This window comes from Mauremys mutica, chromosome 10, assembly GCF_020497125.1.
Source record: "Mauremys mutica isolate MM-2020 ecotype Southern chromosome 10, ASM2049712v1, whole genome shotgun sequence".
NCBI lineage: Eukaryota > Metazoa > Chordata > Testudines > Geoemydidae > Mauremys > Mauremys mutica.
Window position 1 is genome coordinate 71958981 of NC_059081.1, and position 14834 is coordinate 71973814.

The 14834-nt window shown below is 41.6% G+C and overlaps 1 protein-coding gene across 3 annotated transcripts in view; it reads right to left on the bottom strand.

Annotated features, from left to right (window-relative positions):
- Positions 1–1499: 1499 nt before the first annotated feature.
- TRAF3IP1 (TRAF3 interacting protein 1) overlaps positions 1500–14834 on the bottom strand; it is a 96399-nt gene continuing 83064 nt past the window's right edge. For all 3 annotated transcript variants that reach the window (XM_045033010.1, XM_045033012.1, XM_045033013.1), the window contains one exon: positions 1500–3958. In XM_045033010.1, the coding sequence (XP_044888945.1) occupies positions 3793–3958 (166 nt within the window). In that variant the 3' untranslated portion in view covers positions 1500–3792. The remainder of the gene's footprint in view (positions 3959–14834) is intronic.

Consider the following 14834-nt stretch of genomic DNA (forward strand, 5'->3'; position numbering starts at 1 on the left):
TGTAACACCTGCCAGAGGCATTGCTAACAGGACTGGCTCTGTGCAGGCCCCCTGTATTCCAGAACCATGGATTTCACACTTGAAGGCAGAATTGGTTCTAGAATCTCAGGCTTGTTGACTGACCCACGAGATGATGATTCAGGAGGAGGTAGAGACGAGGCTTGACAGCCTGAGTGCAGTGACACAGTCAGCCTGGCCTGAGCAGTTTTGGAAGGGAACAGGACAGCAAAGATCAACTCCTTGCCAGCAGAGCTCCACCGGGAGCCTGTGGCTCAGTGTAGAGATGCTCCCTAAAATTTTAACTGCTCTGAAGTAGAGAATAGACAGAGTGGGAGGCTAATGAATTGTATTGAGGAGCTCCACAGTGGTCTGAAAAGAACCTACTCACTGACAGCGTAGTGTAAACCTGCTAGGCACCTTGGCAAAGGTGGTGCAATGCCCTCAGGTAGCGCCACCAACTCTGAGCTTGGGGAGTTCTTTCCAGGCACTCTGACCCATCGGTGGAATCTGCACATCATGACGGAACTCTTACGCCCAAGACAAAAGAAACAGTAGCCTATCTTCCCTTGCACAAATATTAGCGCACAGGAGAATACAGGCGTGTGATAGTCATATGGAACCCCAGTTTTACACTCAGTAGTAGTCCTTCCTTTCTGGACTTTATCCAAATGGTGAATCAGGCATTATTGCATCAACTTGTGTGTTAGCAATAATTCCAACACAGAGAGCATTAGTCATGTGTTGTAAAGAACAGAGCTTCTAATACTTTTTTTATACCTTCAGAATTCCCCTGTTTCCTCTTCACTCCCACAAAAGCCCCACATCACTGCAGCCTGCCATTGTGATGATGGAGGCTGGGACAGAGGCCTAAGGGCAGTACACTTTTGTTCTATCTGGGTTAGGGACTGAGTCATTCTACTTCCCCTGGGGCTAAGAAAGTGGGCTCTGTAGTGGTCCCAACTCCAGAAGTTTCAGTCCTGCATGGAACAACTGTCACCAGACCCATCAGCTACTTTATATATATATATATATACTTTATATATGTCCATATTTATCATATATAATGCTCTCAGACCTCATTATTAACTTTAACATTTATAGATATACCTGTGCTAACTCTGATCTAACTATCTCAAACAACAATAGCAATGAAGCCGTGGCAGCAGAGGTGACAATACAGGCTAGCTGCTCCAATACATACGCAGGGCCATACAGCACATGCTGCTGCAGTTTCACTGCTGCGGTTATTCAGATTACGTAGATCAAAGGTAGCTTGGGTATGTTTATATGTGCTGCAGTCACCCCTCTGCTGCGTGGATATTTACTGAAAAGTCGTCTCAGGGGCTCAGCCTGGAGGCAGTGTTATCACATTAATAAGAATTTACAACACTTTTTCCAAACAAGTGGATTTAAAAAAAACCCACTTACATTTCCAAAAAGGTAATTCAACTACTATTTCAAACGTGAACTTCACAATCCAAACACTCCACTTCATAAAAAAATAGGTGATCATTTTTAATGATTTTTATATAAAAAGAAAAATAATTTTATGATACAATTTGATATTCTACTTTGTACAATTTTTTGCTCACACACAGTATATTTAAGTTTTTCTACAGAAACAGTCCTAGTCGGATTTACAGATTTATGCAGGGCTTACATACGACCCTGAAGATCAACAGAACTTCTGATGGTGTATCCTGTTGAGAGTGTATAATTAAGACTAACTTCCAAGTGCCAATCAACACAGGTGGCTTAGTTCTAGCATAAACAAAGACTTGTATCTAATCTTTTAGCTTAACATTTTTGACCGATTACAAAGAAAGGCCTTAACTCCAATGTATCAGAGGTCTTGGTAGTTTTTTCATAAAGCCTTTTCAGGGAAAGCAACATGGCATCCTACTCAAAGGGATTATTTTGCTTATACACATTTGAAGTGATATTTGTAATATTCCTTAAAGAATGAATATTCTGCTCAGAAAACTGAACTGTGCTAAGACATCACCCCAAAAGTCTCATTAGTGAGGAACCTATCTAGAAAAAATGAGTAAAGAATCAATCATGTAAAGCCAGCAAGTGAATGCTCACATGGTATAAACCTTGTTCTACCGACAATTGAGATTGATCAATTCAGTTACAGTCTAGTCCAGGGCCAACTGAAATGCTGTACTGAACCAGTTTTAAGTCCCCAATGCGTCTTTAAAATTCCTATCAGCCGTGACATACCAAAGTTAAAAATGGAGATTCATCCATTCCTCTCTCCTATGAAGAGCATCTAAAATGTCACATTTTGTAGCGTTTGAGAAAGGTGCCTGAAAAGGTCAAGACACCACACACTGCAGATTTGCTAACACACAGATGAATGTTTTCTAGTTTACATGCAATAAAAAAATGGAACAGAAGAGGTACTTGTACATTATAAAACCTTGAAAGAATGGCCTAAACTTTGGAGGAAGCTAGAATTCTCTGCATTTCACATTAAGTTTAGCTCAATGTACTTGTGCTAGAAGTCTGATCAGGACTAATTTTTAGGCCCGAAGCAGAACCCAAGGCCATGAGGGTTAATTTGTTTTCCAACCTGACCCCACTCCACCCCTTCCCCCACGAACCTGAGTCCCCACTGCCGCCTCCTGCCTCTGGGGTCAGCACTGCTCTTCCTGCTTGGGGTCAGTGCAACTGTAGCGACACGCCCTATCAGCTGCATGCCCTGCTCTTGCCATCTGCCGCCCCTGCTGCTGTGTAGCGAGAAGTCCTGTCGCTCCATGGCGGGCACACTCACTCTGGACTGGATTAAGGTGGTGGCACGTAGCCAATACTGCACCCAGGAGCAGAAGTGGCGGAGGAGAGCAGACCTGACCCCAGGAGGGTCCGGTTGTTTTCCCACCTGACCTGGACTCGACACTTGTAGTTGGGTCCCGACCAGGTTGCAGGGCTCTAATTTATGCCACATTTGAATATGCTTTTCAAATTCATGAACATGCCGTGCTGGGCCCTTACACACAGTATGCTGGAGAGGTCAGCAGGAAAACACGTTGGCAGTTAACTAAAATCATTGGAATAATTCATGTACAAAAAACGTACATGAACATGCATTTGGGAGGAAATGGGTACTTTAATGAATCCTTTCCAAATGAATGTATGCAATAAAAATGGAATTAACACCTGTGCATATAAAATACAAGAGATCCTTTCCATGGTGATGCTTGTACTAAATTTTATAGCCCCCCCTAATAAAATTCCGTGAGACCTATGGAAATATGACATCACCCTTGTGACGATATAAGGAGCCATATGCTAAACAATGTTTTATTTCTGGAGCTGTAAAAGCATTTACAGATTTCTTTTCAGGACTTGTAAATCCCTGAAGGTATTGCAGACCATTCTGATCTGGAGGGATTTCAGAACTTTCTGCAAAAAGGGGACTCAATACCATTTTTCATGACATCATGGTAGCCCATTTTTGCCCAGTAGGATAAAAGGGGCAAGCCTGAGCAGCAGCTAGTTATAAAATGGAGTCAGGGAGGGCAAGTGGGTTATAAATAGCAAATAACTGTCTCATAGCAGCCTATGTCTAAAGACACTGAAGAGATACTTTCAAAGCTCTAGAAGAAATCTGAATTCATGTCATTGACATGGATAACACCAACCGCACCAGTAAATCGAATGTAACGTGTATGAACTAATATGAAATTTTATAGGCCATTGTTCTTAGGCGCTTTATTTGTACAGTTTCTCTTCATTATTTTCCCTTTTCTGTCTTTATTTGGTAAGAATATAAGTTCCTCCTCCTTTTCACCTTCTCGTAGATACGTTAATGTTGAGAACCATCTTCCGGATTTTTTCTTCCTTCTTTAAAATATTAGCCTTTACAGTACAAATCTTGTCTTGCTGGTCTTTAATCAACTGTTCCAACTCCGCCAGCTCTGCTTTTAAGGGCTCCACAGCGCTGTCTGTGATGCTGAAAGAGAAAAGCAGCACACTACATTTCAGGGGAATGTTACACAGTTTTGCATTATTTATGCCTCTGAAATAGAACATGAAATACTTGGAATTTGCAAAGAATTTTTAAATCAAACCCACCCTTCCTGAAACAGATGGAATTAGTGAGACAGCTGAAGGGAAAATGAACACAGATAGAGAAGTAGATTGTTGAAGAGCTACCCTCAGGGCCGGCTCCAGGCACCAGCGCAGCAAGCAGGTGCGTGGGGCGGCCAAGGAAAAGGGGCGGCACATCCGGCAATTCAGCAGCGGGTCCCCTCAGTCCCTCTTGGAGGGAAGGACCTGCCGCTGAATTGCCCCTGAAGAATGAAGCGGCAGCTCTAGAGCTGCCACCGAAGTACCACCGCTCGGGGCGGCAAAAACGCTGGAGCCGGCCCTGGCTACCCTGATGTTTTACCACACAATTCACTGGCTAATGGTGGTTTCATAATCTAAAACTGCCCTCCTGCTAAACTTTGTTTACTTTATGGTTATTTCATCCTCCCAGCCCACCCTACCCTGTTCGTCTATTTCATCACCTCCTGCATCCTGTCTGACACGTAGACGCAGAACTCTCTGAGGTTGGGATTGTGGTGCCTAGGCCAGGGGCTCTGGGTTGCTAGGCACTACCACCATACAAATAATGCATAATGATCACCCCACACACAATGAACTTCTCAGGGGAGAAGCTGGCTTGCACAGACAAGGAGATGGGGAGGCTGAAGCTATGCCAGAGGCTTGACAAGAAAGGAAAGTTTTCCTGGCAAGGACTGACAGTCTTTCCACTGGCAGCTAACCCTGGCAAGGAAAGAACTCAGACAGTTGGGGACCAAATGGCCTCTTTGTAACCTCAGCCCTGGATGTTCAGTGCTACAAGGGGTCACTTGCACAGCTACAGACCCATGCCTGAGAAGGCTCCTGAAGTTCAGTGGCACAAGACTGCACATAGCATAAACGGGAATATGCTGCCATGAGGCTCAAGGAATTGTAAACTATCAGCTGCAAACCCGGGCAGGGATCGCACATTGCAAAGGGACTTCTCTAGTAATAAACGAACTCATGAGTAAGGGTGGGTTTTCTTCGTTTGTTTACATGAATTGAGATGTTTTATTTTAAACTAATATGCACCGTTCCTAAATGCTTGACGTAAGGTCCTACTGTTAAGGCAGTGCTGGGCTGAAGTGCCTTGTAGCAGTTCAGAATTACACACACGCTCCCTGGAGTCATCATTTAGAAGTTCTTATTTCATAACTTTCAATTCTCCTTCCCTTCCACAAATCACAAAAAGTTATCAATGAAAATTGCACTTGGATTTCCCCAATGGGACCCATTAATTGTCTTCCACAGAAGTAAAGAAAACAACACTGTGCATCCAAGTTATACTACATATGGGAAACATTGTCTTCATGGTTGACACGGAGTAATTTTTTCCTGAAAGATGTGAACTGCCATAAAGTTATGATGATCTTATTAGGATTTCACAATGAATCTGGCAAAGAACATATTGTTGTAGAGTTTTTGATTTTTTTTTCTTCTTTGTGTGAAAACTGAATGGCTATTACGAGGAGATGTTAGGCTCTCCATTGTTAAAGTAGAAGCCAGCAGGGTGGACTGATTTAAACAAACAATTTAAGTCACCAATTCTAATCATGATTTAAATCAGCAAGCAGAAAACTTTGACTGAAATCTTCAATTTTAAATTGTGTTCTGCATTTGTACTTTATTTATTTTCCTAAAGAAAAAGTTTATTCTCATTAGCTGGTAACCATTAAAACATGGTGATTTACAACTAAATATAACCTATACACTAAATTTGGTGCTTCTTTTTGTTAACCAGGAGGATATACTACATTATATTTAAGTAATTTCACAGCTTAATTTACATTTATTCAAATTCCTAATTTCTACATTTTTATTATGCTAGGAAATGGGTAATGATGCATTTCTTATCTACTAGATGATTAATGTTTTACTTGTGATTTCTTTCAAGCTGTATTAGGATGGAAATTTAAATTCAATTTAAACTGCACAAAAACAGCATTTTATATATATATATATATATATATATATATAGATATATATATATATATATATATATATATATATATATATATGAATGAATAAATGTGCTGAATACATAAGAAAAAAGTTTATCAGATCATGTTTTGCATTTAAAACTAATGGGTTTATTAAACAAAGAAAGTATTATTTGTAGTTAGCAAAGTGAATGATTGTTTCTAGTTACCATGTCCTTCAGGATTTTAGAATTAACAGATTTCATCCTCTCTCACCTTATTTTTATTCACAGATTGTGAGAGGAAAACAAACTTTCCTGCCTTTTCAATGCCCAATTGATTTCTTAACTTTGAATGAGCCAGTCATTGAACTGAGCTAGCTGAATAAAGGGAAATGAAGAAAATATTCTCCCTTTACCTGCAGAAGAGGCTACTGCTGTCAAAAGCTGGTTTAGCATTTAGAATAATAGAATCAGAGGTACAGAGGATGCCCTGGCATCCTCCATCTGGGGAGACAAACTGACAGTGGCTTTGGTCTTATGAAAGGAGGGTCTCTGACATCCTGGTTGAAAAACGTTGTGAGAAGGACTTTGGGTAAGCAATGTCTTATTAGAGAAGAGGGGATCTTGTTAATTATGTTTAGGCTCTAGAATGTGTGTTATGATTTTGTTTTACATGTAATCCTTTGTTTCCAATATTTGTTTGCTATCATGTGAATCCCTGTTCTTTGTTAAATGAATTTACGCTTGTTTTCTCTATAAACAAATCTAAGGGCTGTGTGTTGAGTGGAGCTGTGACCCAGCACATAACTCATAAGCTTTGGTGTACTCTTCATTTAGGAACAGAGGATCTGGTAATTCTGGGACTATGACTGGGGTTGGACACCACAGAGATGCTCGGAGGACTAGGGTGTTGGAGCGTATCTATAGCTAGCCTATAAGGGGACGGTAGAGTCTGCATAGGCTGAGAGGTGGGTGCTTGTGTTGCATGTGGCTGGTGGAGTCAGGGAGCTGACCCCTGGCAGGCACAGACAAGGCTTCTGCAAGCTACGGACAGGTGGTAGCGATGTGCCTCAGGGTATCCCTGGGAGCATCACAATATGCACCAGTGTGAATTCCAAATGCTCTCCAGACAAGGAAGGCCACAATTTGCATCAGTTGAGTTTATCCGCAAACCTGGGTAAACTCCACTGGAGCAAATAGTAACTTCCCTGGTCCACACTTGGGATATGCACCTGTGCAGCTATATCAGGAAATTGCTGGAATCAGGGCTAATTTCCAGTGTCAGCCAGGTTGCAAACAAGCTACTTCCCCTTAATTACTTGACATTCCATTATCTATTGGGCAATGAATAACCCAGTAGCTCCCCCAAGTGGATCGCTACACTGTATCACCAACAAGCTGGACTAGGTTCACTTTGTATTTCTCATTTCCTCTATGCTTGGATGCAATGCACTGCTTGGGCTTTTTATTGACTGTTACTTTTCATTTTATTTTAAATTTATTTATTTTAGGTGTAGAAACAAGCTATCACTGAAAAAAAAAGCCACCTCTCTCTTATGGGGGAGTGTAATTTTCATTTAATCAAATTACAGGATCAAAATTAAACTGTGTGAAGGTGAAGGATATTTTATTTTTTGGCTGACATTTCTTCATTGAATTACTTATTTTTTACTGAGATTAAAATACAAGAAGAGTAATAAACTACTCCCAACGGTTACTCCTACTTCAGCACTTCATAGTTATGGCAAATAGTTGATGCTGGAGATCACCTCTGGAGACAGGGCTATGTTAATAAAAAGCTTCCCAGAGTAAACTGCTTGTGACTTGGATGCTGTTCATCTGCCATTTTTTGACCCTAACAGAGTGCTATGCCGAAGGCTGCAAACAGTATCTGCAGAGCAACAGCACTTCCTTCTCAGTCCTCCCCTCGGTGCTCCCCCAAACCAGTGGTTTTTTTGTTTTGGCTAGTGCCATTTGGAGTTCTAATATTTATCCACCCCTCCTGATTTAGTTGGGGATTGGTCCTGTTTTGAGCAGGAGGTTGAGGTATGAATCATAGAATATCAGGGTTGGCAGAGACCTCAGGAGGTCACCTAGTCCAACCCCCTGCTCAAAGCAGGACCAATCCCCAACTAAATCATCCCAGCCAGGGCTTTGTCAAGCCTGACCTTAAAAACCTCTAAGGAAGGAGATTCCACCACCTCCTTAGGTAACCCATTCCAGTGCTTCACCACCCTACTAGTGAAAAAGTTTTTCCTAATATCCAACCTAAACCTCCCCCCACTGCAACTTGAGACCATTACTCCTTGTTCTGTCATCTGCTACCACTGAGAACAGTCTAGCTCCATCCTCTTTGGAACCCCCTTTCAGGTAGCTGAAAGCAGCTATCAAATCCCCCCTCATTCTTTTCTTCTGCAGACTAAACAATCCCAGTTCCCTCAGCCTCTCCTCATAAATCATGTGCTCCAGCCCCCTAATCATTTTTGTTGCCCTCCGCTGGACTCTTTCCAGTTTTTCCACATCCTTCTTGTAGAGTGGGGCCCAAAACTGGACACAGTACTCCAGATGAGGCCTCACCAATACCGAATAGAGGGGAATGATCACATCCCTCGATCTGCTGGCAATGCCCCTGCTTATACAGCCCAAAATGCCGTTAGCCTTCTTGGCAACAAGGGCACACTGTTGATTCATATCCAGCTTCTTGTCCACTGTAACCACTAGGTCCTTTTCTGCAGAACTGCTGCCTAGCCACTCGGTCCCTAGTCTGTAGCAGTGCATGGGATTCTTTCTTCCTAAGTGCAGGACTCTGCACTTGTCCTTGTTGAACCTCATCAGATTTCTTTTGGCCCAATCCTCTAATTTGTCTAGGTCCCTCTGTATCCTATCCCTACCCTCCAGTGTATCTACCACTCCTCCCAGTTTAGTGTCATCTGCAAACTTGCTGAGTTTTCAGTCCATGCCATCCTCCAGATCATTAATGAAGATATTAAACAAAACCAGCCCAAGGACTGACCCTTGGGGCACCCTGCTTGATACCGCTTGCCAACTAGACATGGAGCCATTGATCACTACCCGTTGAGCCTGATGATCTAGCCAGCTTTCTATCCACCTTATAGTCCATTCATCCAATCCATACTTCTTTAACTTGCTGGCAAGTTAGAACTCTGGTTCCAGATGCTTAGCCAGTAACTCAGATCACTAAAACTGGTGGAACTTTCTTTAAAACATGCACTATTTAGTATTTTTTTAAATTTAATTTAAATGATTTGGTAAGTTTAGACCTTAACATAGGTAGACATTTTCTAATTCAATTTTAAACAGATTTATGTTTTAAGTAGGGCTGTCAAGCGATTAAAAAAATTAATTGCACGATTAATCGCACTGTTAAACAATAACAGAATACCATTTATTTAAATATTTTTGGATGTTTTCTACATTTTCAAATATATTGATTTCAATTACAACACAGAATACAAAGAGTACAGTGCTCACTTTATATTTATTTTTTATTTAAAATATTTGCACTGTAAAAAACAAAAAAACCTCTTCTCAACCTGCTGCTCACAAACAGGGAAGAATTAGTAGGGGAAGCAAAAGTGGATGGGAACCTGGGAGGCAGTGACCATGAGATGGTCTTGACACAAGGAGGAAAGGAGAGCAGCAAAATACGGACCCTGGACTTCAGAAAAGCAGACTTTGACTCCCTCAGGGAACTGATGGGCAGGATCCCCTGGGACAATAACATGAGGGGGAAAGGGGTCCAGGAGAGCTGGCTGTATTTTAAAGAATCCTTACTGAGATTGTGGGAACAAACCATCTCAATGTGTAGAAAGAATAGCAAATATGGCAGGCGACCAGCTTGGCTTAACAGTGAAATCCTTGCTGATCTTAAACACAAAAAAGAAGCTTACAAGAAATGGAAGATTGGACAAATGACCAGGGAGGACTATAAAAATATTGCTCAGGCATGTAGGAGTGAAATCAGGAAGGCCAAATCACACTTGGAGTTGCAGCTAGCAAGGGATGTTAAGAGTAACAAGAAGGGTTTCTACAGGTATGTTAGCAAAAAGGTGGTGGTCAGGGAAAGCGTGGACCCTTGACTGAATGGGGGAGGCAACCTCGTGACAGAAGATGTGGAAAAAGCTAATGTACTCAATGTTTTTTTTGCTTCTATCTTCACAAACAAGGTCAGCTCCCAGACTACTGTACTGAGCAGGACAGTATGGGGAGGAAGTGACCAGCCCTCTGTGGAGAAAGAAGTGGTTCAGGACTATTTAGAGAAGCTGGACGAGCACAAGTCCATGGGGTTGGATGCACTGCATCCGAGGGTGCTAAAGTAGTTGGCGGATGTGATTGCAGAGCCATTGGCCATTATCTTTGAAAACTCATGGCGATCGAGGGAGGTCCCAGATGACTGGAAAAAGGCTAATGTAGTGCCCATCTTTAAATAAAAGGGGAGGAGCAGGATCTGGGGAACTACAGGCCAGTCAGCCTCACCTCAGTCCCTGGAAAAATCATGAAGCAGGACCTCAAGAAATCAATTTTGAAGTACTTAGAGGAGAGGAAAGTGATCAGGAACAGTCAGCATGGATTCACCAAGGGCAAGTCATGCCTAACCTAACTGCCTTCTATGATGAGATAACTGGGTCTGTGGATGAGGGGAAAGCAGTGGACGTGTTATTCCTCGACTTTAGCAAAGCTTTTGATATGGTCTCCCACAGTATTCTTGCCAGCAAGTTGAAGACATATGGCCTGGATGAATGGACTGTAAGGTGGATAGAAAGCTGGCTAGATTGTTGGGCTCAATGGGTAGTGATCAACGGCTCCATGTCTAGTTGGCAACCGGTATCAAGTGGAGTGCCCCAAGGATCGGTCCTGGAGCCGGTTTTGTTCAGTATCTTCAGTAAGGATCTGGAGGATGGCGTGGATTGCAAACTCAGCAAGTTTGCAGATGACACTACACTGGGAGGAGTGGTAGATACACTGGAGGGTAGGATAGGATACAAATTAGAGGATTGGGCCAAAAGAAATCTGATGAGGTTCAACAAGGACAAGTGCAGAGTCCTGCACTTAGGAAGGAAGAATCCCATGCACTGCTACAGACTAGGGACTGAGTTGCTAGGCAGCAGTTCTGCAGAAAAGGACCTAGGGGTTACAGTGGACAAGAAGCTGGATATGAGTCAACAGAGTGCCCTTGTTGCCAAGAAGGCTAACGGCATTTTGGGCTGTATAAGTAGGGGCATTGCCAGCAGATCGAGGGATGTGATCATTCCCCTCTATTTGGCATTGGTGAGGCATCATCTGGAGTAGTATGTCCAGTTTTGGGCCCCACGCTACAAGAAGGATGTGGAAAAACTGGAAAGAGTCCAGAGGAGGGCAACAGAAATGATTAGGGGGCTGGAGCACATCATTTATGAGGAGAGGCTGAGGGAACTGGGACTGTTTAGTCTGCAGAAGAGAAGAATGAGAGGGGATTTGATAGCTGCTTTCAACTACCTGAAAGGGGTTCCAAAGAGGATGGAGCTAGACTGTTCTCAGTGGTAGCAGATGACAGAACAAGGAGTAATGGTCTCAAGTTGCAGTGGGGGAGGTTTAGGTTGGATATTAGGAAAAACTTTTTCACTAGGAGGGTGGTGAAGCACTGGAATGGGTTACCTAAGGAGGTGGTGGAATCTCCTTCCTTAGAGGTTTTTAAGGTCAGGCTTGACAAAGCCCTGGCTGGGATGATTTAGTTGGGGATTGGTCCTGCTTTGAGCAGGGGATTGGACTAGATGACCTCCTGAGGTCCCTTCCAACCTTGATATTCTATGATTCTATGAAAAGAAATAGTATAATTCAATTCACCTAATATAAGTATTGTAGTGCAATATCTTTATCATGAAAGTTGAACTTACAAATGTAGAATTATGTACAAAAAAATAACTGCATTCAAAACTAAAACAATGTAAAACTTTAGCACCTACTAATCCACATGGTCCTACTTCAGCCAATCACTCAAACAAGTTTTGTTACATTTGCAGGAGGTAATGCTGCCCGCTTCTTGTTGACAACGTCACCTGAAAGTGAGAACAGGCATTCTCATAGCACTGTTGTAGCCGGCGTCGCAAGATATTTACGTGCCAGATGCGCTAAAGATTCATATGTCCCTTCATGTTTCAACCACCATTCCAGTGGACATGCATCCGTGCTGATGACTGGTTCTACTCGATAATGATCCAATGCAGAGTGGACCGCTGCATGTTCATTTTCATCATCTGAGTCAGATGCCACCAGCAGAAGGCCGATTTTCTTTTTTGGTGGTTCGGGTTCTGTAGTTTCTGAATTGAAATGTTGCTCTTTTAAGACATCTGAAAGCATGCTCCATACCTTGTCCCTCTCAGATTTTGGACGGCACTTCATATTCTTAAACCTTGCCGTAGGTATTTTTAGAAATCTCACATTTGCGTTTTGTCAAATCTGCAGCGACATTGTTCATAAATCAAACACATGTGCTGGGTCATCATCTGAGACTGCTATAACATGAAATATATGGCAGAATGCGTGTAAAACAGAACAGGAGACATACAATTCTCCCCCAAGGAGTTCACACACAAATTTTATTAACACACTATTTTTTTAACGAACATCAGCATGGAAGCATGTCCTCTGGAATGGCGGCTGAAGCATGGAGGGGCATATTAATTTTTATCATATCTGGCATGTAAATACCTTGCAATGACAGCTACAAAAGTGCCATATGAAGGTCTGTTCCCACTTTCAGGTGACATTGTAAATAAGAAGCAGGAAGCAGTTATCTCCTGTAAAGGTAAACAAACTTGTTTCTCTTAGCGATTGGCTGAAGAAGAAGTAGAACTGAGTGGACTTGTAGGCTCTAAAGTTTTACATTGTTTTGTTTTTGAGTGCAGTTATGTAACAAAAAGAAAATCTACATTTGTAAGTTGCACTTTCACAATAGAGATTGCACTACAGTACTTGTATGAGGTGAATTGAAAAATACTATTTATTTTGTTTATCATTTTGACAATGCATATATTTGTAATAAAAATAATAATATAAAGTGAGTACTGTACACTCTGTATTCTGTGTTGTAACAGAAATCAATATATTTTAAAACGCAGAAAAACATCCAAAAATATTTAATAAATTTCAATTGGTAATCTATTGTTTAAACAGTGCAATTAATCACGATAAAAATTTTAAATTGCAGTTAATTTTTGTGAGTTAATCACGTGAGTTAATTGTGATTAATCGACAGCCCTAGTTTTAATAATATAAACTTGTATTTAATTTAAATTTTAAATTTTTTTTTAATTGATCCTGAAAATGAGCTTTTCATCATAATGCCCAGTTTGGACACAAATCCCTGAAAAAAAATCAATCCACCCAAAATGTAAAATGCATAGTCTTGTCCAGAGTATAATTTGTCTCAAAAGTTAAGAGGCATATAAGAGACCAGCAAGGCATGTACAGTGTACAGCTGTCCTGTGAGAGCACAATGAAGGTAGAGGAGAGGCATGGCATGAGCAATGTTCTTCCACTAGCTAAGCATAGACACGGGGAGTCCTGAGCCCTGAGTTCCACTGCTAGCTCTGTCTAACACTCTATGTAAGTTGGAGTGAGTCACAACCTCTAGGCCTCAGTTTCTCGATCCATAAACTATAGTTAACACCATTTCCCTACTTTTTACAGGAGTGTTGTGTGACGTTGAAAAGTGTGTGGAGATGCTTGGATAGAAGGAGCTATGTAAATGCAAGATACTAATATCATTATACTTCACATACAAACCATAGCCCTAACTTATTCCCATCTCAACCATTAAACTCCTATGCCAGATGTTAGAAATGTATAGTTTTAACCCTCTAGTATGTAATGTGATGGGGCTTCTTGCACTCCTGAACATCCTAAAATCAAGCCTTCCATTTAGGCTACATATATAGTACCATGTAAACTATCATGCATGTCCTGAAGGCAGCAGCTGTAGATAAAACAGTGCAAGCACAAGGATTTAAAACAGAGGCAGGCAACCTGCGGCACGCAAGCTGATTTTCAGTGGCACTCACACTGCCCGGGTCTTGGCCACCGGTCCAGGGGCCTCTGCCTTTTAATTTAATTTTAAATGAAGCTTCTTAAACGTTTTAAAAATCTTATATACTTTACATACAACAATAGTTTAGTTCTATATTACAGACTTACAGAAAGAGACCTTCTAAAAACGTTAAAATGTATGACTGGCACGTGAAACCTTAAATCAGAGTGAATAAATGAAGACTCAGCACACCACTTCTGAAAGGCTGCTGACCCTTGGTTTAAAATGTCCCCAGCTATCCAGGTTTATGGTGATACCAGGAAGAAACATATCCATTACTTGACTTAAACCATTTCAAGTACAAGAAGCAATGGGCTTCATCTGCAGCAAGGGAGATTTAGATTAGATATTTGAGAAAAACTTCCTAACTAAAAGGGGAGTTAAGCTCTGGAATAGGCTTCCAAAGGAGGTGGAATCCCCATCACTGGAGATTTTTAAGAACAGGTTGGACAAACACCTGTCAGGGATGGTCTAGGTTTACTTGGTCTTGATCAGCGCAGGGGGCTGGACTAGCTGACCTCCAGAGGTCCCTTCTAGCCCCACACTCCTATTATTCTAACACAGGAATACAGTTAGTGGTGGCTCACTGAAGGCAGACCATTTCAGCTTCCTTAATCCTGCATTTTCATAATTTGCTTTAGTTAATTGTAAGCATAACTTTACTCTCCTGCTTTTCCAACTTTTTTTTAAACTACACTGTTAAGGTTGTTTTTTCTATTCAATTATTTTTATGTATTTAAAAGTTTCATTCCA